This window comes from Sarcophilus harrisii, chromosome 3 (assembly GCF_902635505.1).
Source record: "Sarcophilus harrisii chromosome 3, mSarHar1.11, whole genome shotgun sequence".
Classification (NCBI taxonomy): Eukaryota; Metazoa; Chordata; class Mammalia; order Dasyuromorphia; family Dasyuridae; genus Sarcophilus; species Sarcophilus harrisii.
Window position 1 is genome coordinate 401,642,492 of NC_045428.1, and position 27,550 is coordinate 401,670,041.

The 27,550-nt window shown below is 37.6% G+C and overlaps 1 protein-coding gene across 2 annotated transcripts in view; it reads left to right on the plus strand.

The window, feature by feature from the left end:
* Window positions 1–26,203, plus strand: part of SLC25A12 (solute carrier family 25 member 12) — a 114,174-nt gene extending 87,971 nt beyond the window's left edge. For both annotated transcript variants that reach the window (XM_012544818.3, XM_012544819.3), the window contains 7 exons: window positions 1,133–1,185; window positions 1,474–1,554; window positions 16,622–16,762; window positions 19,836–19,974; window positions 22,903–23,061; window positions 23,160–23,250; window positions 25,090–26,203. In XM_012544818.3, coding sequence (XP_012400272.1) covers window positions 1,133–1,185; window positions 1,474–1,554; window positions 16,622–16,762; window positions 19,836–19,974; window positions 22,903–23,061; window positions 23,160–23,250; window positions 25,090–25,288 — 863 coding nt within the window. In that variant the 3' untranslated portion in view covers window positions 25,289–26,203. The remainder of the gene's footprint in view (window positions 1–1,132; window positions 1,186–1,473; window positions 1,555–16,621; window positions 16,763–19,835; window positions 19,975–22,902; window positions 23,062–23,159; window positions 23,251–25,089) is intronic.
* The last annotated feature ends 1,347 nt before the right edge of the window (window positions 26,204–27,550 follow it).

A 27,550-nucleotide genomic window follows, 5' to 3' on the forward strand; every position in this document is an offset into this window, starting at 1 on the left:
TTAGATAACTGAGTCCTTTGAATATCTGCAGATGTTAAATTGGGGGTTTTCCTATTCCAGTCTGTTACCAGTACACGAAAATTCAACTTCCCAACAATATAGTATTACTTGTCATTTTATTAATTAAAATAATAACTAATCTTAAAATAATTAATAAATAAATTAATTTTTATATATATATGAGTAGACAAATTTATTCATGTAGGAAATTAAAGGAATGCTATTTTTCTTTCTTCAATGCTTGGCTTCCTTTTAAATCATTTGATTTCATACCTTTTATTTATTTGTTACAATTAAGGAGAACCTTGTGGTTTAGTGGTATAATCATCCCCTTGTATCCTACAAAATGGGGAATTCCAATACACTATGGTCTTCTTAACAATAAACTTTCAGTTTTTTTTTTCAAAACTTGTGACTTTAGATTAAGAAAGAGCCTCTCTTGATTTGTTTAGATATGGAGACTGATATAATTTTATTTATTTTTTTTTTTTGATGCTGACTATATCTTAGGAATGGAGGGGCCCATATGTTTCATTCTCTATGTATTTTTGAAGAGGTACTAAATGAGTAAACTTAGTATGTGAAGAAAAATAATAAACTTATGAAAACAGATAATTCTCCCCCCCAACGCAATTGGGGTTAAATGACTTACCCAGGGTCACACAGGACGTGTTAAGTGTTTGAGACCATATTTGAACTCAGGTCCTTCTGACTTCAGGGCTGGTTCTCTATCCATTGTGCCACCTAGCTGCCCCTGAAAATTCACTTTTGATACAAACACTTTGTATATACCTATGAAGATTTATATTATAATCTAGTATTATTTAAAAATTTGCTCAATAAATTATGTTAATAATAATAATAAAATTTACATAGCATTTATTTCATTTGATCCTCACAACAACTCTGTGGGGTAAGTTATTTTATTATCACAATTTTACACATGAAGAAACTGAGGATGAGAGAGGTGAGGTGACTTATTCAGAGTCTCATAGCTAATAAGCATCTGAGGTAGGATTTATACTCTGCTCCTCCTGACTGCAAGTCCAGGATTCCAATCCCTGGGCCACTTAACTGTCTTCCTCTTCTGAAAAGTTGATCTTGCTCCTTATGATCATCTTTGTTTATCTAGGTCTGGTGCCACAACTTATAGGGGTTGCTCCAGAAAAGGCCATTAAACTGACTGTAAGTAATGTTCTTTCTTTTAAATTTGGAGTGATTCATTTTGCTTTGTATCATTTGTTCAAATTTTATTAAGGAAAAAAGTAGGATTTGGATTATTGAGATCAGCAGAGCCTTAAAAGGAAGCTTTGAAAAATGTAAATTTTTATAAACAGCCACATACTGATTTTGAATTATGACATACAATGTGCCCTTGATTGGAGAAGGAAAACAATTATGTGTCTGGAGAAGGAAAAGGATATGGGAACTGTTAGGAAAAAATTTTTCTGACTACTCTATCTTTTTAATCAGGTTAATGATTTTGTTCGAGACAAATTCACCCGAAGAGATGGCTCCATTCCGCTATTAGCAGAAATCGTTGCTGGAGGTTGTGTAAGTGTTAATCATGGGCTTTTTACTCATTTGAAAAAAAAAACTTAACTTTTTCATAATATTTATTGCTGAGAAAGAAAGGTTCAGTTGCTATTTTATCTGATCCCAGGTGAGATCAAGTAGTTTCTTTTTTTCCTGGACTATCTTCTTATGAAATGGATTTTTTGAACAGCCTGGTCAGCTTCAAGTGATAATAGGTGGCAATTGGGAATTCTTATCAGTTCTTTCTTTTAGACTCTGTTGACAGTCTCACAGGGTTCTTTCCCCCACACCCCTTCTTCTGAAGTTCTTGTTCTGAATCCCCATAAATATTGTGGAATGGAAAGAAGAGAAACTTGGTTGCTTGTGGTGGTATATTTATACTGACGAATTTAAAATCAATGTAAGGTGACTGATTAATTGGGCTATTATTATCTTTCAGGTAATGGGACTGAGAAACACATTGTGGTGTAATTTTCATTCCTTTTGGGGGAATAGATTCCTTTTAGGTTTTAGCTGCACTGAAGCTATTGACACCAATCTCAAACTCAATGATATAGTTTTGGCATTTACTTAAATTAGAAAGAGCAGGGCAGGGACCAGAATCTCTGTCCTCATCATTTTTGTGAGCACACTCTGGGATTTAGACATAATCACAAAGGTAGATTTTCAGCTCAGCTAATTTTGCTTGTGGGATTGGCCCCACATTTGGTAACATTATGGTGTATTTAAGGCTAGTTTAGCCCATTTTGTCCCTGAGAACTCTAATAACTTCCAGTTGAGTTGGCTGACAGGCCAGAATAAACCCCTCTTCAGCTGGTTGTGGAACCTGAGGTGATGAGGTTGATGACCTCTGCAGTTTTTAATTCAAGGAAGATGCCCTGGAGGGCCAGAGAGAGAGACTGTTTCTGGTTCTCCCTGATTAGATTTGGCAGCATGGCACATACCTGAGTCCTCACCTGTCAGCAATATATGTTCTTATGGAAAAAGCAGCTGTGTGAGTGTTGTGAGAAAGGAAAACTACCTTCACTGCCAAAAGCAGCTTCTTTTTCTGGAGGATAAGTGGTATGCACAGAATGCAACATGTACCTAAGTAGTTCCCAATTCTTGTTTCTTAGATCCTACACCCCTACCACATTATATACTATCATGTTTTCTTTGCATCATTTTCCTCTATCCACCACTCCTTTCTCTATATTCTTTCTCTCTTTGATGATACTTCTTTCCATATAAGCACTCTAAAATCCACTTTGTTCGGGTCATTAATGTGCTGCAGTGGATAGAGGTTAGATCTAGGAAGAACTTGGATCAAAATTCATCAGAGATGCTTAATCCATGTGTAAGCCTGGAAAGTCAGTTAAAACTCTCATACCTCGATTTCCTCATCTTCAAAATGAGGGAGACTGAACTCAAAGATCTCTCAGTTCCCATTCAACTCTAAATATATGATCCTATGTTCATTATTATTATTATTATTTTATTTTATTTTTTTGCTGAGGCAATTGGGGTTAAGTGACTTGCCCAGGGTCACACAGCTAATAAGTGTTGAGTGTTTGAGACCAAATTTGAACTCAGGTCTTTCTGACTTCAGGACTGATGCCCTAACCACTGTGCCACCTAGCTACCTCTTATGTTCATTATTTATTTACTATCCTATTATCATGGATGTCCTCTTGGATGTTGTCCTGAAACTTCTTCTCTTTCTATTCTCAAAATCATGAGCTTTCAGAATTAGGATGGATTATAGAGCCCACTGAACCTCTCTTTGGACATTTACTCCCCCAAATCTATATATTGAGGCCTAATATCTCTTTTGAGCTTCAGGTTCATATTAATGACTAAGGGAGCATACCCTAGATGTTCCAACAAAATCTCAAATTTAACATATATAAAATGGAAATCATTTTCTCTCTAAGTCAGAGGTTCTTAATCTTTTTTTTAATGTCATAAAATGTGGCTCTTACCTGCCTTTATAACCTTATTTCATATTGTTCTTTTCCAAGAACTCTACTTTCCAGAGGAACTGGAATATTAGTTGTCTCCCACACTTGACATACCATCTCACCTGCCTTTTTGCATTCATACAAGACATCCTCATTGCCTGAAATGCACTCTCTCCTTTCTCTGCCTTGAAGAATCATGGGTCTTTCTGGGAAATCTCAATTCATATTCAGTCATCTCTGTGAAATCTTCCCAGAATCTCTCCCAGCTATTAATTATTTAACCTTCCTCGACTTGTACTATTGTTATTTAAGTCCTTATATCTCTTCCCTGGAGAATGGAAGCTTGTTGATATCAGGGGGAATATGTTTTTTTTTTTTCTTAGTTATCTTCAGAACTTTGCATGTTCATTGGCTTGTGTTGTTGAATATATGAGAGAACAATTTCATAACTTTAGAATATTGGTTTTGTTTTTAGTTTGCAAGTTTTCTCTTCCTACTTCAACATTAAGTAACTGTATAGTTAGATGGATAATATGTTGAGGTTGTCTATCAGTATGTTTATGACTGGTGGGACAAATGATGATTTGAGTCCAGAATTAAAGAGGAGAAGTTAAGAGGGCTGGATTGCCTTCATAAAAATTACAAAGCTCCTTTAATGACTCTCATACACCTTGCCAGAAATAAAGGTTTGGTTTTTTTTTAATGCCAGCAATTGCATGTTTGGGTATGGGTCATGGAATAATACCCTACCATCTCTGGAAAATTAAAAATGAGTGTCATACAGAGGGCAATGGAGACGCAATGGTGGGTGTGAGCAGGTAGCATCACATAAGAAAAAAAGAATTTCAAAGAAAAGGATGTCGTCAGGACTATGAAGAAGTGAAAAAGAAGAATTTGGTTATGTGGCTAGACTGAGGGATAGCAGGTAGATAGCCTCAATTCTCCACTGATATATTCTCAGTGGCAGAACAATGAAAACCTTCAGCACTTTGGGTGGCCCCTTGTGGCAAATTTTGGGATGACATGGACAAGACTTGCACAGGATAGACAGGCTTAGACAGGTTAAGACCACAGCTACATCTGAGTTGAAATATTTGGGGAAACAAAGTGTGGGAAATATTTGGTTTGAGGGTGTCACTTCTATTGCTGCCATTTTTATTTTTTATTTTTTTACCTGTTTACAAGCAGGATTTTTCCTTAGCTAACAAAGAATGGCATGAAAGACAAAGAAGAAAAAAAGAAAGAAAGAAAGAGGAGAGGGAGAGACAGAGATAGAAAGAACACAGAGAGATAGAGACAGAAAGGACAGTGAGAGAGAGATAAAGAGACAGAGACAGAGAAGAGATAGAGAGAGAGAGAAGGAGAAGGAGAAAAGGAGAGAGAGAGGGAGGGAGACACATATATACACAGAGAGGGGGTGAGGAAGAAAGAAAGAATAGAGAGAAAAGGAAGAAAAGAAAGAAGGAAAGAATGATTTTTCTGCTTTGTGTTCCTAATTACTGTTCTGTTTACATTTGTGGAATTTCTAAAGGTTCTAGTCCAGGTGACTAAGCCATTCAGATGAAATGAGAAACTGAGCCACAGGAATGAGGTGGTTAAAACCTAGCCAGCTTATTTTCTCATTAGTTGCCTTGTTCTTTATAGGATGTGTCTTTTCTTTAGGGAGCTTATTTAAAGATTGGGGCTTTGGCTAGGCTGGGCTGATAATCCCCTATGAAGCTTGGAGGGTGTTGAGAGTTATTTTGATGCTCTAAATCTCTTCTTTATGTATGATTCATTTCTGGAAGACCTACTGTCCTTAGTAGTCTGGGACTATTTGATTAAAAAATTGAATAGCTCATCTATCTTAGATAACTATAAAGTTAGGTACAATTGCTTTTCCTATTCTTAGTACTTTCTGACCCCTTCTCTTTTCATCTTCCTTTCTCCTTTCCCTCCTCAGATGTCTAATGTCCCAATGCATATCCTACCCTTACTGCTCCCTCCCAAATCAAACTCATCAAGACCCAAATTATAAAAAAGACAAATCAGGCTTAATATGTTATCTCTCTCAGGGGATTTGTATTTTAACTTGGAATAAAACTTTGCCAAAGGAATGTTTTCTCACTTGCAGACTGTTCAGGCATGATTTGGATGATGGGGAAGGTATTCTTTTTGTGGAGAGATATCCCAACCCCTCTCCTTTCTTCTAACCCCCCCCCCCAAATCATCCCTCTGAGAATTCTTAGTCTCGGGATTTAGTTGGTAAAGGTGTACTTTTAAAAGTCCCTGGAGCTGTAGGGCTGGATGCTGTTGGCACAGCCAGCACCCTGCTTCGAAGGATCAAGGGCACATCATCTTCACAGTTAGAGAAAAATGCTGCCATTCTTCCCAAATAACCTAATTACAGTTTTTAAAATGTAGCTAATGCAAGTTAATCAGGAAGAGACGACCTAAGCTTTGGCATAGATTGGCTCCTTGGGGAGTTGGTCTTTTGCAGCAAGACACTTTTCCTAGAGCTGGGACTGGGGCAGGGTTGTGTGTAGGAGAGAGAATCCAAGGCCCCAACTCTGATCTCAGGGGAGGTAACTTTTATCATGTCTGTAAAGGTTGGGATGAGACTTTCCTCTCTTGGTACCTTTCAGTGACTGGTTGTCAATACGGTTAGAATTTTTGCTTTCCTCAGCTCGAATTTCATCCAATAATAATGAACATTTTAGAAATTATTCTCTTTACATTCTTGAAAAAATGAAATAAGAAGAGACTTGTACTAAAGTGAGGCACAAGCAATTTCAAATATCCATGATTTCACAGGTGTGACTCTTCTCCCCATCACTGTGATTTATAAGCCCTTTTCACCTTAGTCTTAGTGTGTTTCTAGGGTCCCAATATTCATCCCTTGGTGGACCACTCTTTTAGAATTAAATTAAGCTGGTTTTAGGGAAGAGAAGTTCACAGTTTTCTATGCCTGTTCTCTGAGCTATTTTAACTTGGGTAAAACGTATATAATTTTTAAGAATTCAAATTCTCATACATATCATGATGGGTAGTTTGAGTAGTCAGTCGACAAACATTTAAGTCTCTCTCTCTCTCTCTGTCTCTTTCTCTCTCTCTCTCTCTCTCTCTCTCGCTCTCTCTCACACTCACACTACACACAAAGGGGAATTGTGCCAGGCCCTGACCTCAAGGAGTTCATTTTTTAATGTGGAAGATGGCATATAAATAACTACATACAAGATAAATAAAGTGTAGGATTTTAGTGGAGGGCACAATTAATCATAAAGCTAGAATTGAAATTAATCAGTCTCTGCCACGACTCTGAACACAAAAGAATAAATGTCTAATGCATTAATGGCTTGTTCCATTGAATCACATGTCTGGCTCATTTTTGCATTCATTTTACTTTTTGTCTCTGATATAAGCTCACAAGCTTATAGTTAGGGTCATTTGTTCAGGGAGGGAGATTAAGAATAGCTTGACCTTCTTGACCTCCTCTTCCCCAGTAGAAAGTCTTTGTTCCATGAGCCATGTCCGATCTGGGAAAAAAAGAAGCAAGGTCCTCTTTATAAAGAGAACCATGAGTAGTGATGATTGTTGATCTCAGCCCTGGAATATCACATACCTACTTAAAAAGAGATTTCACTTATTTTATTGTGAGGGTTTGAAACAAGGTTTTTTAGAGCAGTTTTATTCATTTCACTACATTGCAAGAGAAAGATGTATATGCTCATATGTGGGCTTCACATGCATGAACCTAGGCATACCAGCATAAATGTTTGTTTTTGGAGAGGCTCCTGTTCTCAAGGTTTATTGTTTGTTTGATTAGAGCCTTTTTTGTGGTCAGAGGTATTTCCATTTGACAATATTTGATGAAACTCAGTTTCTTGGTGTGAAATACAAGAGGATTTGAAAGTACCTTTAAATAAACATGGGTTTATTTTAAGAAAATTAATTTGAGGGCAGCTAGGTGGCACAGTGGATAGATAGAGCACTGGCCCTGAAGTCAGGAGGACCTGAGTTTAAATCTGGTCTCAGACGTTTAACACTTCCTAGCTGTGTGACCCTGGGCAAGTCACTTAACCTCAATTACCTCAGCAAAAAAAAAAAAAAATCGAAATAGAATTGAACGTTGAATATAATGATGGAATGAGATAGAATAATGGAAGAGACTATTAAAATTTTTTGAAATTTTCAGAGTATTAATCTAATTTGTAAGTATTAGCCATTAATATAGCCATTGACATATATTGCTTTTATAGTAACACCTTAGGATTTTGAACTTCAGCAATTTAAATTTATAATAATTCAGGCATGTTTCACCAAATTTACCTTTATATAACCTATAACCTAAAAGAGTTCTTTCTTACTATCGATTTTATGTAATTATGACAGGTATATATAAATGCAGCACTATTTAAGTTTACCTTAAATAACCTGGGGCAGGGTTGTGTGTAGGAGAGAGACCCTCCCAGTGGATAGAAGTTTGTTCTGGAGTCAGGAAGACTTGAGCACAAATATAGTATTAGATAATTCCTAGCTGTGTGATCTGGCTAAATGATTTAAGTTCTGTCTCTCCATTTCCTCACCTGTAATATGGGGTGGATACCTACCAGGGCTATTGTGAGGATGGAAAAAAAAATTAAGAGAAAATACTTGTAAGGAACACTCTGTAAATCTTTTTTTCCCTCTGAGGCAATTGGGGTTAAGTGACTTGCCCAGGGTCACACAGCCAGGAAGTGTTAAGTGTCTGAGGTCAAATTTGAACTCAGGTCCTCCTGACTTCAGGGGCTGGTGCTCTCTCCACTGCCCCACCTACCTACCCCTCACTCTATAAATCTTAAAGTACTATATAAGTGCTATTTTTTATTATTATGTGACATATGCCCATAACAGATATATAACAATAATAGTGATAATGATAGCTAACAGTTATATAACACTATTTTCTCAATATCATGTGCTCACATCATTTTTCTGTTCATTTGGTAATTCTCACACTATAACAAATTTTCTCACTATTATCATATTTGTTATGATTATCTGTTATCAGTTTGAGGTGCCATGAACTGGGTGAACTTAATCTATAAACGTTTTATCTGTTCTGACTGCTCTATCAACTGGCTATTCCCCTTGTCTTTCTTCCTCTCCTTGGGTCTCCCTTTTCCCTCAAACAAAACAATATTGAAATTAAGCCAATTAATAGCCCTACGATTTTATCTAAGTGTTCATCAATGTGGTAAACTTCATGGTTGTGTTATTTTAAGAAATTGCCATAGCCAACCAACCATCCTCATCAGCTATCAATATTGAGACAAGACTCTCCACCCACAAAAAGATTACAAGTTACTCAGAGCTTAAATGATAGTTAGCATTTTTAGCAATAAAATATTTTAAATTAAGGCATGTACATTTAAAAAATTATAAATATAATATTATTTCTTGATGGATTACAGCAAAGCTTCTTAAACTGTGGGTTGTGACCCATGTGGGTTAGTGTAATTGAATGTGGATTTGTGAAATTATGACTTATTATCAGTAAACATTTGATGTGTATATCTATTTTATATGCTTGTATATTCAGGATCGTGTAAAAATTTCTTAGGGGAAAAGGAGTCACTCAGAAAACATTTAAGAAGCTTGAACTATTTTCATATCCATTGGGAAACAAAATATTTTGTGTGACTTACCTTATTGCAATATTCATTTTATTGTGGTAGTCTGAAACTGAACCTGCATTATCTCTGAGGTATCTCTGGATTTGGGTATGGTCCATCTGGACCTTCCTAGATTTGGGGAGATTTAGAATACTAAATATTTTTAGAGCTGGTAGGGTCCTGGCAGGTTAATCTGGTTCAATCCTTTCCCTTCATATATGCAGAAGCTTGCCATGCTATCAGTAAGAAAACCAATTCTAGAACCTAAATCTTAAATTCTAAAGTTCTTGGAGTCTGAAGAGACTTTGGAGATATATTCTGACTCTGTCATTTTACAGATTATGATACATTTCCTAACTTTCAGATTTCTGGTGGCTTCTTCAGTCACCTTCCTGTTCTGCCTAGAGTAACTTCTCCCTTGGTAAATGTTTCTCAATCATTATTTCAGAAAAAGTTCCAGTCATCCTTCACTTTTGATTCTCTGACCATCTAAGTTCTTCTAAGCCTCACTAGTAACCTCGCTGTGCAGGGCAGACACCTCTTCCTCCCTAGTTCTCCAGTTTGGGAACTATTAACCATTATCAAATCAACCTCCACCTGGACCAGGTGGGTTAGTATATCCCTGTAATTTTCTGGATCCAAATGCCTGTCCCTGGATTCTTGGCCCCTTCTCCTTTGTATATAATCATCCCCCATTAGACTTTAAGCTCCTTGAGGGCAGAAACTGGTCTTGTTTTTTATATTTGTCTCCATAATTTTTAGGGGTTTAATAAATACCTTTTTATCCATTTATCTACACCAGCTGTAGCATTGAAGAGCCGTCTTATTTTCCTTTCCTTTCAGATTATTAATACTAGTTGTTTCACTATTTAAATAGAAGTAGCATAAATTATAGATATTGAACTCTGAGCTTCAGTATTATAAAAGTTATTGTTTTAGTGGAGACAGTGTTGGATTCAGACTCAGAAGACTTGGGTGTGAATTCTGTCTCAGATGCTCACTAGCTTTGTGACTAGCTTTGTTTAGAATTAGACATTTGGACTTGGTGACTTCTAAAGTCCCTTCCAACTTTAAATCCATGAGGCAGCATAACTGGTAGAGTGACATGAGTTCAAATCTATCCTTAGACACGCACTGCCTGGGAGACTGTGGGCAAATCACTTCAACATGTTTGTCTCATTTCCACATCTATAAATAGGAATAATAATAATAGCACTTACCTTGAAGGGTTCTTATGAGGACCACATGAAATAATATTTAGAAAGTGCTTAGCACATGGGAGAGGCGATATAAATGCTAGCTATCATTACTAATCTTGGGGTGGTTGTATCTGTTTGTGGAAAAGAGACAGACATCTCCTCTACCCCTTTCTCATTATACCCCTTCCCTCAAATAGAATGATTAGATGTAGTCTGTCTCAGCTACTAATTCTGTAGTTTTTATTGGTTTGAGTTACAACTTTAAATGTATGTATTTTGTGGTCAATGTTGTGCTGGGAAATAATGAGTAAATTATGCTCACCCCACTAAGAAACTCATAAACTGCATGTTTTCCAGCAGGAGTGCAGGGACTTTGTGATGGTGGACTTTGTTTTTACCTCTTGTTCTTTAAAAATTAAAAACAAACTGGATTGAACATTTATATTCACATTTTTGTGGTGAGTGGGAAATAGCTCCAGTTCCGAAGGCTCAAAGAAGTTCAAAGTAGGAAGTAAACTGGGAACTTACGGGAGGCAGGATCTGGCCACTCCTTTGTGGACTCTGCCTCTGGGGTGGAATCAAAAGGGCAGAGGTCAAATGTTGTGGGATCCTTTGTGTAGCCCCTCCAGCCTCAGGCAGGTCAGGAGGGGTTTAGGCCTGGATCTCAATCTGCTGCCTTTTCTTCTCTAACCTTTGCTGTCAGATTTATTTGGTTTATTTTCTCATGGGGTTGGGGGTGGGGAGGGGGTAGTGGAGAGTTAGGAAAAGTCTTATTTTAAATGATGGGAGGTTAAATGGAAGCGTTAAATTTCTGTTGCATAGGAATAACCCCTATTCAAAATGAAATTTGTCAACTATTGAGTTCCCTTGTAATTGATTTAAGTGAAGAAATGACTTTATGTGGAAAATAAAAGGATAGAAATCAGCGTGAACAGAAGTGTTTGACCCACTTTCATAAAAGAATCTGCTTAGTGTGAGTGGGTGTTCAGTAATGTCTTCCTCTCATGATGATAAAATAAAACAATTTGAAGCCCTTGAGTCATTTTTTGGGGAGGGAAAGAAGCAGAAAATCCCAAAATTTAACTGTAGGTAGCTTGTCCTCTATTTTCTACCTGAGCACAGGCAAAAACAAACAAACAAATAAATAAATAAATACCCCCTTCCTCACCTCCCCCCACCAAACCCCATCAAAAACATCAATCTTAGAGATTTCTTTTTGAGATGCCTGTAATCATGGTTTGGTTTTTTTGTGTAACTTTTTTTTTTTTAATCAAAGTCTAGTACTTTTGATTCCATTGTCAGAGAATCAGGAGTAGAGGGGTCCTCAGAGGTTGGCCAGTCCAATTTCCTCATCTTTCAGATTGAATGAATGAATGAACTCTAAAGAAGTGATGTGAGCTGTCAAATCATAGATTAAGGGGCAAAGTTCATTTTCAAACCTAAGTTCTAAGCCTGAAAAGTTGGTGGCTCCTTCTCTAAGGTCTCCTGCTACCTTTCCTGTGTCCAGCTATTAGGTGGTGGCAGAACAAGAAAGGCATAGGAATGGAATGGAATTTTATTGTACTTTTAAAAAAGAGACAAAACTGAGGATATCTCTCCCCCTCAAGGAAAAAAAAAAAAAGGAAACAATATTAGGTATGGCAAAGTAAAAAGGAGGGGGGTGGTTAACAATTTATCACAAAACATATTTGCCTACCTATGTTTGACATTTTAGATCCATACTTTATTAAAATTGGTGTTATTATATAGTGTTTTATATTTTTGCAGCATTTTATATGCTAATGTATTTACATGCATTACTTCACAACAGTCTTGTGAGGCAGATTCTAGGAGGTATATTATCCCCATTTTATGGATTGAGGAAAATGAGTCTTCCAAAGCCTACAGCAATTAAATGCCCCATAGGTAGTGTCAAAAATAATATATAAACTTAGGTCTCGTAAGGCATAAGTGTTCAAACATTGAGGCCTCATATTGCTCCAGAGTGGCTCCAACCAGATTAAAATGTATTTGGGAAATGTTTAACAAAATAAATAAAAATACCATATGACTGACAATGTTAATTTGTGGTTTTCTAAGTCAATATAAAACCTGCAAGGATACCTTTCTTTTTTGAGTTTGATACCATTGCTGAAACGGATTTAAGATTTCAATGCTTTTAGACATGTTATTAGGGTCTCTTAAATTGTCTAATAATCTGAACAGTGTGTCCACCTCATATTGTAAAGCTCAACATAAATTGAGATTTCATTAAAAAAAAAAAAACCTACAAAAGTAACGTAATTGTAGTGTGCTACACTAAATCCAGTAAAGCAGAACCTATAACTGTGAAACATAGCAGGGACTCAATAAATATCTTATGACTTACTGGTGTCTTGGAAAGAATATGTATATATCTATACATATGAGTGCACATTGTTTGGATTTAGTGTTACAAAACACCTGAGACATAATTGTATACATTATTACTTGCTAAAAGATAGCATAGAAGAGAACCAACAATTAGTCCTGTAAAAAAAAATAAAAAGTAACCTTTGTAAATTATTTTATTTTGAAATTTATGGGATAAAATGAGTATCACCATAACATAATAAAAAAGATAATTGCACATGAAATTGCAAATCTATTATGTACAACTTGCTTTTAAATATGTAACAAAGTTGAATTTCTGGGTTTTTTTTTTTCCTCCAGTGCCTTTTGTTATCTCCCAAATCCATGCTCCTTTACCTGATATTCAGGGCCATTAAAATGTTATCTTAATACCATTAATATATTCTCTTCAGACAATCTGGATTATCCTCTATTCCCTGAACACTCTGCTCTCTGAGCTTTTCCCTTTTTTTACTTATGCTATTCTTTATATATATTCATTTCATTCCTGCAATAGACATTATAGTTGCTTATGTATATATCCCAAATTCTGCCTTTCCTCCAGTCTGTAAATTTCAAGAAGAGAGGGGCTGTGTCTTATCTAAATTTGGTATCTTTCCCATGGTGAAATGTTTATTGAATTATATAACTCAAAATGTAATTTGGTATGTTGCTTAAAAGAGTGGAAATATCCATTTAAAGGAGAGAGTGAGAGGGAACTAATTTGAAACTGGTCCCATTATGGGAATGAGGGTATATGTGTTCATTGGGGGAGATTAGTTATTTGCCTGGCAAGATATTCTTATTTATAATTGATTAAAAACATAAACTAAGTTCCCATTTATTTAAATGTAATATCCCCACTTAATGAACATTACCCAGGGGCTGACATTGTCTGGTAGTCCCAAATTTTCTGTATTATGTTCAAAATATGTGGTTTTGTCATCTGTGGTTTTGCTCTACTTTAGAAAATGGAGAACATTTGGACCAAGATTCTCTTTGTTACCATTATTTTAAAGCATAACTTCAGGGAAGTCCATACACTTTTCCAATTGGTTTGGTCTTTAACACTCCATCAAGAGGAATTACTTGGATTATCATTTTAACATAATTTGTCACCCAGCAATCTCTTAAAAAAAATATTGTTTGCTGAGACTGAAACATTGAAATGTTTCCTCCTGCTGGGCAACAGATTAAAAGAGGGAGAGACACACAGAGGAAAATCAAGATGCAAAACTGGGTCAAATCATTGTGTTGGGCCATTGTGCCAATGGCATTATGGGGGTGCGGAGCTGGGTTGTTGCATATGGCTCCAGTCTCAGGAGATGATGAGACTGAGCAGCAAAAACTTGTTGCCTCTCCCTGCTCTATAGACAAAGAAGGGATTACTGTCCTGGATCATAATGAGCAATAGGTTTCCCACGATGGGGAGAGGGCGCAGGATCCAGCCCCCACATTTTCATTTCCAAATAATTGGGATAGTCAATTTACCGACAAGCCTGTGGAGAGAAGTTGTGATTTTTAGCCAGAGTAAAGCAAGGATATTCAGCTGCAGATAGTCATTACTCTTGAGGGTGTTTTGTACATATTTTATTGCTTTAGGAAAAATAAAAGAAAACTTGGGCTCATAAGTAAAAAAAAATAAAATAAAATAAAATCACAGCCAGATTGTGTGCTCCTTCTGCTTGGTAGAAAGCACAGGATAGGACCCAGGTCACTTCTAATGCAGTCTTAAAAAGGATGTTGCTTAGGCTTTTTCTCTGTACTCATCCCCCATTGAGGATGTCACTTGGATGCAAAATATTGCTTGGTGAAAGGCCTCTTGCAGCAGGACAGGCCTTTGTGAAGAGCTTACCATTATGGGATGGAAATGTGCAAAGAGGAATTTTCCTTCTCTGTGAGGGCTCAGGCAATTGAAACTTCACACACACACACACACACACACACACACACACACACACACACACACAATTGTAGAAACCTTAGGAAGAGATGTTAGCACTCAAGTTAAACTTGTTTGTGCTGTTCCTTCTCTTTTCTAGTGCTTTGTAAATTTTAGATGCAAAACACTCATTTTCTCAATTGAGATCTCTGTCAGTCAGACTGCTAGAACATGTGTTGTTTTGGAGAGGAGGGGGTGGGCTGTGAGCATAGACTCCTGGTGACTTAAGCATTCTATGGGTTAGCTGTGCTTTAGGAAGTCTAAGCCTCTCTTAAGTAAGTGGTGATCTGTCTCTGAGCTGTGTTCATGGTGTTAGATTTGAAACTTGAACATGAGTGGCTCATTCCCCCTCTGATGAGTCCTGAGGATGCCTGAGTTATATTGATTGCTCTCTACAAGGCTCAGAAATAAAAGCCAAGAAGGATTTTCAGAATGTTATATTAATGTTTAGAGGGAGGCAAGAAACTGAACAATTAATTTGAAAAGCATTACATACAAGTGTGTGTCTGAGAATTCAGAAGATGAGCAGGATCTGTGTATATCATTTGGTAGCATGTAGATTATAGATTTAGAACCAGAAGGGATCTCCCAGCTCACCTAATTCAATTCCCTCATTTTTATGGAGATTAGAGGGTAGGTAATGTGCCTGAATCACACAGGTAACATTGTAAGAAGCAATGGTACCCTTTGGAGAACAAGGATGTTTGGTTTTGACTTTGTCTGACAAGTATTTAGTAGGTACATCCAATAGGAGCTTCATAAAAGTGAATGAATGAAAATACTGGTTCTAGAAATACAGTGTACACAGTAACAGCAAGATTATGCAATGATCACTTAGGAAAAATTTGATTCTTCTCAACAGTTCAGTGATTTAAGGCAATCCCAATAAACTTTGAACAGAAAATGCCATCTGCATCCAGAAAGAGAACTATGGAGACTGAATGTAAATCAACACATCCTATATTCACTTTTTCACCCTTTTAATTTTTTTTCTGTTGTGGTTTTTCCCTTTTGTTCTGATTTTTCTCTTCCATGATTCATAAATAAATATGTATGCAAAAAATAAATGGGGGCAGCTAAGTAGCTCAGTGAATAGAGTACCAGCCCTGAAACTGGGAGGATCTGAGTTCAAATTTGGCCTCAGACACCACTTCCTAGCTGTGTGACCCTGGGCAAGTCACTTAACCCTAATTGCCTGGGGGGGATAAATGTACATGTGTCACCAGAAAAAAAAAATTCAATAATTTATGTAAAAAAAGAAAATAATGGTACTAAATGTATAGGAATATCATTATAGATCTTGTCTTAGAATCAGAAGACCCTGGCTTATATATCCTGTCAACCCATGTCGTTTTGACCAAATCATTTCACAACTTCTCTGGACCCAAGTCTAGCTCCCATACATCTATGCCCCATGCATAACTTTAGGTTTTTAATATGCCATAGACTGATTTTGGGGAAAAGATTTAGACTAGTAAAAGAGAATATGCTGAGGGAGATTACTTGTTTACCTGGCAAGATGTTCTTATTTATAATTGATTAAAAACATAAATTAAGTGCCCATTTATTTAAATATAATGTCCCCCATTTAATGAACATTACCCAAGGACTCTTCCATCTATCTCATTTTCAGGTGTAGAGATCCTTATTTTTTCTTGGTTATCAGAAAAAAGATAGTCAGGGACTGTTCGGATTGGAAAAAAATCAGAAAGAAAAAACCCAACTCACCAACAATTTTCACATTTCCAGCCTAGAAAATGAAAAGACCCAATACAACAAGAATTGGGCTAGAGCCAAGCATGAGGATTAGCTCCTTAGGTCTGGGCTGGAGAGGCCAGCTGCAATCCAGCCCAGGTAAGGGAGAGCATCTTTACAGGGTGTTGTATTGAGCACTGCCTGACACATAATAAAGGCTAGCTGACTGTTCATGGCTTACTGATCCCTTTAGCATCACTCCCCAATTAAGGGAATTTTTCATTTCTTTCCTTCCTTATCTTACAGGCCGGAGGCTCTCAGGTGATCTTTACTAATCCTCTGGAGATTGTGAAGATTCGATTGCAGGTGGCTGGGGAGATCACCACAGGTCCCAGAGTCAGTGCCCTGAATGTTCTTCGGGATCTAGGGATCTTTGGACTATACAAGGTAGGTAGTCTCCCTAGAGTGTGGAACTGACTCCACAGAGGTCCCACCTTAGTTGGGAAAGATGTGAAATCTAACTGTGTTAAACAAGAGCTTTTCACATTTAAAACAAACAAAACCAGCCCCATGTTTTCCTGCCCAGTGGCCCCTGGAGGAGAAAAAACAAAAGGAAAAACACCTGACACTGTAGTGGTGGCTATGGGATGTACAAACATTGTCTCCAGCCCCCACCTCCACTCCCTGAGCTTTTATGCCTCTCCCCAGGGAGACCTCTATTGCAGACCCACTGGCTTCAGCCACTCATCTTTTCATTTGGTGGGGTTTGTGAAAAGTTTCTCAGCTTTTCCTTTGTGCTTGTTTTGGAGTTCAAATTGTCTTACATTTATTTTGAATCTGTTATCTCTATTGTTATCTTCCCAGTGGGAGCCTTCTTTTGTCTTAATAATTTGACGACCAGGAAACAGTAGTAGAGTTTGGTAGGATTCAGATGTTTAAGAAGTTAAGTGGTGGGATTTGTCAATAATGAATTCCATTTAAAAAAAAAGCCCACACCGTACTGTACTTTAGCAAAATGCCAGTCAACAGATTCCTTCCCTGCAGGTATACTTACTCCCATCATTACAGATCAGATGAAATGGAGCAGAAGCTATTAGTTTTCTTAAACAAGGAAGTCTTTCTTCCTATTCCCTTCACTGGTACAAGGGGGTAAATTCTGTACCTACAGGCAGCTGTGCACCGTCCTTCCAAAGCATCCTCTTGGAAGCGGATTTATTTATAAAGCTAACACCTTAGAATCGTGTAAATTTGCTTTGGTAGTGGCAGCTTTTATTAGGAATTCTATGGATTAGAGTCACACAGCTCTAATGTTGTCTAAAGAGTCCTGCTATCACCATTCCATGGCACAATGAGAGTGCCGATATTTGGGAGTTTGAGGCTAAGATTTTGGATTTCTTTTGTCCTTCATTATTCCTTCTCCCATTATGCCCCTAGCTAAATGTATTGATATTTTAAATCATTTCTCAATACAGTGCCTTAAGGAAACCTTGCAATTTTCCCATGACTGACATTTGTCTTTTTAAAAAAAATAAATCAGGAAAAAATATATGCATATAGAATTATCATCTGCTCTGATAAAGATCGGGCAGTTGGTAACTCATGGATAATTGATGATGTAGCTTGGAAAGGGACTCACTGAAGTTGGGAGCACGTTATCTCTGGTTTTAACTGGCAGTTTTAACCTGACAGTCAGAACTGAAAAACCTTATTTTTGCCAAATAATCCCCATATTCATCTCTACTCCCTTCCTCAAAGGAGGGGAATAGATAAGGATCACTGTTTCTTGCCTCTGCTTTCCAACTTTAGTACCTCCCTGCAGAGAGAAGCCAGTGAACAAAACTCCTTATCCTTGGTAGTTACTATATTTTACTAGGGACTGACTTGGTTCTTTGTTAGCTCTCTCTCTTTAGCAAAGGGATACTCAGCTGGTAATTTGCGAACAAAATCATGGCCTCGAGATTTCTCCTATGCCCCAATATTCCTCCTTCTCCAGATATAGCTACCCATTAAATTACTTGATCCACTCGATCTACCAGCAGTGAGGCTGGTGGATAGGGCACTTTACTTGAAGTCTATATAAGGCATGGGTTTAGACCCCACTTCAGATATTTAGTAGCTGTGTCAAACTGGGCAAGTAACTTAACTTTTCTATGACTAGTTTCTTCATCTATAAAATGAGACTAGATGGCTGCTAAGGTCCATTCTAACTCTATATCTATAATCCTATGATGTTATGAAATGGTATTAATTTTTTTAAATAGTATTTTTTTCCTAATTAAATGTGAAAGCAATTTTTTGCTTTCATTTTTATAAGATTTTTGAGCTCCAAATTTTTCTCCATCTCTGCCCTCCCCTTTTCCTAAAATGATTAGTAATCTAACATAGGTTATATATGAAAATATGTTAATTTTAAAAAGAATAGTCTGTGACAGACACACCAATACCTCCTTAGTTTATAGTGGTTCCATTTATCTAGTGACTAGCCTATATTGACTAAGGCTTAGGGAGTCTTAGGAATGTTTTTTTTTCTTCACCAGGAAGCATTTATTAGCACTTTCTTTTAAAAGTCTTTTTATTTATCTTATTTACTATTTCCCAATTACATGTAAAATTTTTTTAATAATCACTTTTTTTTGATTATAGCTTTTTATTGACAGAACATATGCATAGGTGATTTTTACAACATAGTCCCTTGCACTCACTTCTGTTCCAACTTTTCCCTCCCTCCATCCTTCCCCTAGATGGCAGGCAGTCTCATACATGTTAAACATGTTAAAGTATATCTTATATACAATATATGTATACATATTTATACAGTTCTCTTGTTGCACAAGAAAAATTGGATTCAGAAGTAAAAATAACCTGGGAAGAAAAACATAAATGAAAGTAATCCACAAATAATCATTTTTTAAACATTTGAATTTCAAATTCTCTCTGTTCTTCTTGCCCCTTTCCCCTATGAGAAGGCAAATACTTTGATTTCACTTTTGTGGGTGGAGTCACGCAAAACATTTTTCCATGTTAGTCATGTTGTAAATTAAAACCCAAACCAAATAAAATAATAAAAATAAAGAAAGCTGAAAAACTATGCATTTATCTGCATTCAGAGTGCATCAGTTCTGTTTTAGGAGGTGGATAGCATTTTTCATCCCAGTTCTTTGCAATTGTTTTGGATCATTGTCAATACAATACAATACAACTGTATTAGCTAAGTTTTTTACAGTTGATCATCTTTACAATACACTGTTACTCTGTACAGTGCTCTCCTCGTTAAGATAAGTTGTGTTAAGTCTTACTATGGGTGTGTACTCTTCCTCATAGCCCTCATCTTTAATGACTACCCCCCTCCTTCTCCTCTCCTTCCCCACATACATTCCCCCCCCCCCCATGCCCTTAAAAAACTATTGAAGTTGTAACTGGCTTTTCACCTGGAGACCTTTTTGTCCCACTTGGATAACTTGCTAGCTTAATTCTCCCTGTTTATACAACTGGTGTGCACTGTTTTCTCTGTATGTGACAGGGTGCCAAAGCGTGTTTCCTCCGAGACATTCCCTTCTCTGCCATCTATTTTCCTGTTTATGCTCACTGCAAACTTCTCCTAGCTGATGAAAATGGACGGGTTGGAGGATTAAATCTCCTGGCAGCTGGAGCTATGGCAGGTAACAGTAACTTTTTTAATCAAAAAAGTTTTTTATTTTTTCTCTGCTCTTGGAAATGTAGAATCTACTGGTACCTGTTCCCTTTATAGAGTCAGGATTATTGTTTGTAGATGACTTAGTTTAAATATGATCACCAGTCTCCTTTGTGGGATATACTTTAATTCTGATGAGAGCTAATTACATTTGCATAATGTGGATAAACAGCTTAATGCCGCTTAGCAACTTGTAGCCAAATTAGATCTGCCCATCTAAATTGGGCTTTCATCATTTACATGTTTCAGAAGCTTCTACCCTACTGTAAATCTGAGGTGAGGCAAACCAGGAATTTAGAAGGTAATTGGGGTTGGGGAGGGGTAGGGTGAGTTCTGGAGGGGGAGGACGGTTATCTAATTATAAATCAGTTACCAAGAAAGGTTGCAGTTTAAAAAGTGTTTTTAGTCAGAATAAGAATCTTTTTTCTTCTCACTTCAGCCTATAACTTCATAGTTTTCTCTGAGCTTTCATATTTGATTTGGAGTGGTAAGTAAAACAAGATTTTCTAGTGAGCTATCAGTAGTGGTATAGGAGAATGGCTCATAACAGTCCCAAATCACTTAACATTTACTTGCATGTCAATAAGTGTAAAGATACAGCAGGATATAGCAAATAGAGAATCAGCCTCAAAGTCAAGGAGACAAAGATTCAAGCCCCACTTTTGAGGCATACTGGCTGTAATACTTCAGTGCTCTAGGAAATTCTCTAAAACTTCAATTTGCAGAGAAGGAACAAACCTTCATTATTGGGAGATTCTGCCTTTGGGCATTCCCTGTACCAATGAAATCCTAGGTCTAGTCTCCTGTTCAGTAAGTATAGTTAGCCCTTCCACATCTCAACTTTATTCATCATGGTTTTGACATATCTTGAGTTGCAAAAAGAAATTAAATGGGAATTTTGGGGAGTTTTGAGGAAGCTGCAGATGACAGGCCCACAGATAACATAGAAAAAGTTTAGAAACTCTGAAATGCATAAAAAATACGCATGGTATTATATAATATTAGTGTGTTTTATCTCTTAATATCATAATAATTCAGACTTCGCTGCTATGCCAAAAATTTTTACATGGATTTTTGGGAAGAGAGGGCATCCCTAATAGTCCCCCATCTCCACCCCTGTGCTATGGAAGGGATATATGTATAAGGGGGAAAAGAGGAGGGAAGAACATGACCTTGTATGATTGTATCTCCAACCTCAAAAAGCACGACCTGTCAGGCTTGTCTAGGGTCCAGACGCTGTTTTCATAGAAAATATGACTCTGCTAGGTGGAGCAGGACAGTCTGAAGATCTCTCTCTTCCCAAATTTAGGTGCCTAGGGGCTTCTTTGGGTCCTTTTAGGCAGGCAAGGGCCTTTTTCAATAAGATAGATGCCCATGACTTTTTAGCTTGTGACTGAGAAACTCCTTCCAAGGTTGGTTACCACCAGAGCTGCAGGAAGACATTACCATGTTTCAGCAAATCATTTGGTTTATTCTGCCTCTTATCTTTATTAAAGTGGACAGTTGAAAGCCTGAGAGTTTATTTGCTTTGTATTTTGTATGGTGTGCTGGCCTGGCTCCTTTCTGAAGCTCACTCGTTCTGACTCGGGTCTCCCCATTTTAAGTTGGGGTCAGCACTTCCATGCCAAGCTTCCTTCATGCAATTTCCAAATCAACAACAAAAAGCAGCAAGAGATGAGCTAGCCAAGCCCAGTCAGGCATTTTGCCTTAGGTTGAGCTGTGGTTGGTTTCTTTTTCAGTTGGGAGAGCCAAGTAAATAAACCAACCCTAACTTATATGGTTTTCGAAAATGTCATTTCCATGAAATGCTGTCAACCCCAACTTCTCACTCACAGCAGTTTGATATGAATTTTCAAAATTAGAAGTGAATATTTCTAATTTTTACCCATACACAGTTGAAGTGTATGTGGCCACTGAGGAAAATACAGAATTCTGTATTAAGGAAAGTTATTTATCCTTAGTTATAGTGAAATTCAGTACAAGAATGGGGTGGTATTTGGTTTTCTCTGTAACATGCCTACCCTTCTATCAGCCCTTCTCACTTGGGTAGCTCTTTCAGGAGTATTCTGGTCAAATTGATTTTTAAAAAAATTCTTTTTGTGTTATTCTTTTGTTCTCTGTTTTTGCTTTTATAAGTGTACCATGTGTTTGTGAAATCATTTTCTGGATCCTGCTGATCGGTGTCAGTGTGACCCCAGGAATCTCAAACACAGTAAATGATATGCCCTTTAAACAGCTAGCTGTCCTGTTTCTCTTAAACTGGTGGTTTGTCCTCTTTGGTCTGCTTTACTAGCCCTCACTTCAGAAACCAATGGGGGTCACCTCCTACTTTTATGTTGTACCATACTGCAGGTGGGCCATTCTAATTATTAATATTCACAGAGCAAGGTGAGTTTGACAAGTTAGCTAAGGACACCATAAGTTGGTGTCAGATGTATTTAACAGCTCATTAAATGCATGCCATCATCTTACCTTTTCTTATTACCCATGAAAATATTTGCATCTTATTTGAGAAGAAAAGGGGAGGTATTTAAAATGATTGATAATACAACTCAAGGGGGAACTTTAGAAAGAATTGTTCTGTTTATATCAATCACAGCATAATTTTTCATAGTTCCTTTTGACTCAAACAATGTAGAATTATTTTCAATTCCTGTCATAAAATATGACATTCCTAACCTAGGAGAAACACTGAAAGATTTTGCTCTGACTCCTGAAGTGGCTAAGAGTTGTCTTGTGTTGTGTTTTGTTTTTTTCCATTAGCACCCAAGTGCCTGTTTAAGAAAGTTTAAGCTTCCCACAAGGGTTAAAGTTGGTAGTTATATTGTTAGAGATGAGAAGTATTTCTCTCTTACAGGATACTTTGGGTGAATTAAATGTGGTTTTCTCCTGAAAGGTGTGCCTGCTGCTTCTTTGGTAACCCCTGCTGATGTCATCAAGACAAGGCTGCAAGTGGCAGCCCGCGCTGGTCAGACAACATACAGTGGCGTTATTGACTGTTTCAGAAAGATACTGAGAGAAGAAGGCCCGTCGGCGTTCTGGAAAGGAACTGCAGGTAGGGGCCAATTTAAAGTAGAACACTTCCTTCATTGCTTTGCAAGATTCACCCTTGGCTGCTAAATCCAGCTGACTTGCTTCCTTCTCTTTCTACAGCCCGAGTATTCCGATCTTCTCCCCAGTTTGGGGTTACATTGGTCACCTATGAACTTCTACAGAGATGGTTCTATGTTGATTTTGGAGGCCTGTAAGTGGTGGTGTGAATTTTCTTTTATAAAGAGAAAGCTGAGCTATACTAATTTTTTTTAAGGTTATTAAAGAGCAGGTAGAAAAAGACTTTCTGGCATGCATACTTATAAGCTAGTGGTATTGAGACACTAAGGAGATGAAATGACATATCTTATAGGTTGTTTTGGAGAGAACAGAGAGAGGTAACAAAAGTGCTATCTGGAAATATCTGCATTTTAACAGAATGTTTTATTTTCCATCCTTCATAGCTCCAGTAATCATTAATCCCTTTGTCCTATCATTCAATAATATATAGTTTTGTATTTCAAAGCAGATATATATATCATTACTGTGGGTCAGGATAGAGTACATGTAAATTTTTTTTATTGATAGTGAAAAGATTGAGAATATCCCATTTTAAATAATTTGTTTCAGTTTGATTATTGGTAAAGAGAGTGATGAGTGTGCATGGTGGGGATAGGTACGGTTTCTAGTGGTTAGGGTAGAGAACTAGATCCAGAGTGAGGAAGATTGGATTTCTAATCTAGTCTCAGACACTGATTAATTGTGTGACCTGGGCACCTTATTTAACTACTGTTCACCTTAGTTTCCTCATTTATAAAATGGGGATGATAATAATAGTACCTACTTCACAGGATCGTTGTGAAGGTGAAATGAGATTATAATTGTAAAGTGTTTAGCACATTGCCTGATGCATAGTGAGTTCTATATAATGTTAGTTATTACTATTATTTTTATAGTTGGAAAAACTTCAATAGTTATAGTCTTGGGAAGGAACCTCAGAGATCATCTTAACCAACTCTCCCTCACTCTCCCCCACCTCTGCACACCTTATTTTACAGATGTGGAAACCGAAGTGTTTCTTTCTAGATAGGACAGGCTGTCATAGGTCATCACTGTGGGTCCAGGTACTGGACATATTGGTATATGTCCAATATATTGGTATATGGTAATTAGATCCATTTTATGGATCAAGAGAAATATGATTTTGTCAGTTCATCTAGGAAGGGAAAGAAAATACAATGGAAAGAGGATTACTTGGAGGACCTGGGTTGAAATCCTACACTGGCCACTTCTACTCGATATCACTTAATTTTCTCATTTTATAGATGAGGAGGGCTTCATAGACTCCATGATCCCCTTTAGACTTAGATTTCTGATTATTTTGAGGGTGGAGGCAAGTTCCACAAAAGGTGAATTTACTAATTTACAATAGTGGTTATATAGGGTAGAAAATTGGTTCCCAGTATCTCTGAAGAATTACCTTCCAGATAAATCTGTGTAGGAGGCCAAATTACAAAATGAAGAGGTTGCTTGGTGAATGGTGAATCAGAGTGAACAGAAAGGGATATTCTCCAGTGAGGTTTCCATCAAACCAAAGCCACCCTGGATATTGTTTTTCTGCATTTGAAGGCTTCTCCTGTCTAAGGAACCTTTTAAAGTTTCCTGGATTTAAAATATTGTGTCTTTTTCCTGGACCATGTAGCAGAAAGACAAGTTCTTGGTATCCAGGTCTCCCCTTCTCATTGTTTCTCACCCATCAGAAACCTTGATCATGACATCCTCTGCCATGTGCTCCAGTATCCAAGATGACAAGTTTAATCTCTAAATGGATGCTTTCCTCTTTGGGAAGGCCTTTTTTGCCCCTTGCATCCTAGTTTTAGCAGTGGTCTATTTATAAACCCCGTTATAGGGGATATAACTTCACTAGGGGACACTTTCTGGCCTTGCCCATGCATTCTGGGGAAGTACTTTTCTTTGCTGCAGACTTAGTGCAACTGTTACTCTCTCCATAAAGCTGTTTTATTGACCACATTTGTTTTCTCTCTACCTACAGCAAGCCCTCGGGCTCAGAACCTACGCCCAAATCCCGCATCGCGGACCTTCCTCCTGCCAACCCTGATCACATCGGTGGATACAGACTGGCCACAGCCACTTTTGCGGGCATTGAAAACAAATTTGGCCTCTATCTCCCCAAATTTAAATCTCCTGTTGTTTCTGTAGTTCAGCCAAAGGTGGCAGTGGCACCACAGTGATGAGACTCAGCATGGCCAAAGGTGGTGATGGAGAAAGGCATAGGAGAGCAGCACTGTCATTTGTCCAGTCAGCTGCATGGTTCTAGCTGAACTGAGAATTTAAACCAGTTCTTTCTATATGATATATACATATATTTGTTTATAAAGTAATCATTTGCACAGAAAAACAACCACAAAAGAGTTTCAAGCTTAAGTCTTGTGTTGAAATGGTTTTTTCTCCCCTTAACCTTGGCATGAATTAGCGCCCTAGACTCCGTGTGACACAGCTTGCATTTAGTGACTGTACATATTGTACATCTTTGTACAGAGATATCTTGGCATCTTCACCCACCAAGTGACATTTATAGAAGGAAAAAGCAGTTGTGAGTGGCTGGAAATGTACAGAATGTTTTGAAAGTGTTTTATGAAGAATCATGACAATAAAAATGTATTAAAATTAAATTAATTCTTTTAATGGTGATAAGGCAATAAAGCATCAATATACGGGGTACTGAATTCATGATAATGAGTTTTCCATTCTGGAATAAAACAAAGTATTAAGGCAGAAGGAAAGCTGTCGGTGACATGCCTGAATAGCACTGGAAAAAAGATGCATGCTAGCGGTTGCTTGAGGACTAGCATAATGACTTCTGTGTGTCAGTTGTTTTTTTTTAAACCTGTGTTTAACATGTCCCCTTTCTATCATGGCTTACAGTATAATCCTCTTCAGTCAGTAGGTTCCTTCTTGGATAGCCCTTCTTGTGCCAGGTTTTTTTCTGGCAGCCTTGCCTTATTCTGATACAGCAGGGGTGAGGCTCCACCTCTTGGAGTAGTAAAGGCTGCCTTGGCAACGGGCTGGAAGCTTTGAAGCTGTACCTTAATTTGCCTCCAAATGGACATGATTCCAATCAAAAATAAACTGCGCACCAAAATGTATGTTTGTACTTGGATCTTCCTTAGTAGATAAAATATGAAGTGCTTTCTGGTCTGCTTCAGTCCCCAAAACCTGGCATGTGGATTTGTCCTCAGAGAACGCACATATTTTATTTCCTGTGTTTAAAAACAAAATCCCAAACATATAAACAGGTGGCTTGGGGGGTGTCATTAAGGTTTTTGTTAAGGTGTTTTTCCTTTGGGGCTCTTATTAGCTAGAAACTTACTTGGCAAAGGAGTCCAGGATCAGGCTGTATAAAAATATGCTATTTGTCAGTCACATCTCCCATTGGGAATAGGACAGATTTGACCTGCAGTTAGTTTCAGTTTGCTTCATCACCTGGATATGGGGAAATTCCATTGCTGCCACTGATGAGTTAATATGTGACTGGCAGTCAGAGCTGGGTGTCTATATACAAACTTCTCCAAAGAGTAATCTTGTAGGCACACCAAACTACCCAGTATGCTGCACTAGCAGAGAGGTGGGGGAAGGGGCAGGGATGCTCGAGACACAGCTGATGGCTCTTCCACAGTCGATTCGGTATTTTAGGCCACAAATTCTCAAAATATTTGCTCTGTCAACAGTTGTTATTTCCAAATGGCTTTGGGCCTTCTTGATTAGGATGGAAGAAACATGTTTAATGGCTGAAACTACTTTGAAGAAAAACCATAGATTTGGGAAGGGGCAAATAAGAGAATTTCTTTTTTAAGTTGCCAGCGTTCCCTGCTTAAACACAATATGCTGTGAAGACTGACATTCGTAAGATATGAAACTTCACTGCAAAACATGCTATTGAAACATCGATCCCCCTTCTTCCCTCTGTCACCAGGTTCTGCTGAGTGTCAGGATAGTGCTGACTATGTTAGGACAGTCGGTACTCCTGAGTCATACCAGGTGATCACTTTGATTTGATTTTGAAAATCACAATCTTTCAAGATCAGTGACCGGGTCTACACACAAATTCAGTCTGGCAGTCTTAGGGTTGTGAATACTAAAGAGTATATGTGGAAAGCCCTGAACCCTAGGACTTGGGTAGCCCTACCTATTATCTCCAGGGGAGATAGGAAGTTGTATAATAGGGTGGTAGTTGTCTTTTGTGGTAGCCACAACCCTCAATTCCAAGTAGTGGTTCTAAGAAGTGTCAACGGTGAATTCATGATTGTAACCCAGGACTAGCCTGTTTAGAAACCACAGATATCTACCTTCTATAACTGAATGAGCAAATGTGTCTGAAGCACCATTAAAAAAAAATGAACACTTCATTTTGCAAAATGTGTCTTAAAAAGGCTTATGGACCTGGAGTTGCAAATTTAAAGGTTAATTAAGAATCTGAGTTCTGTCTTTGCTTT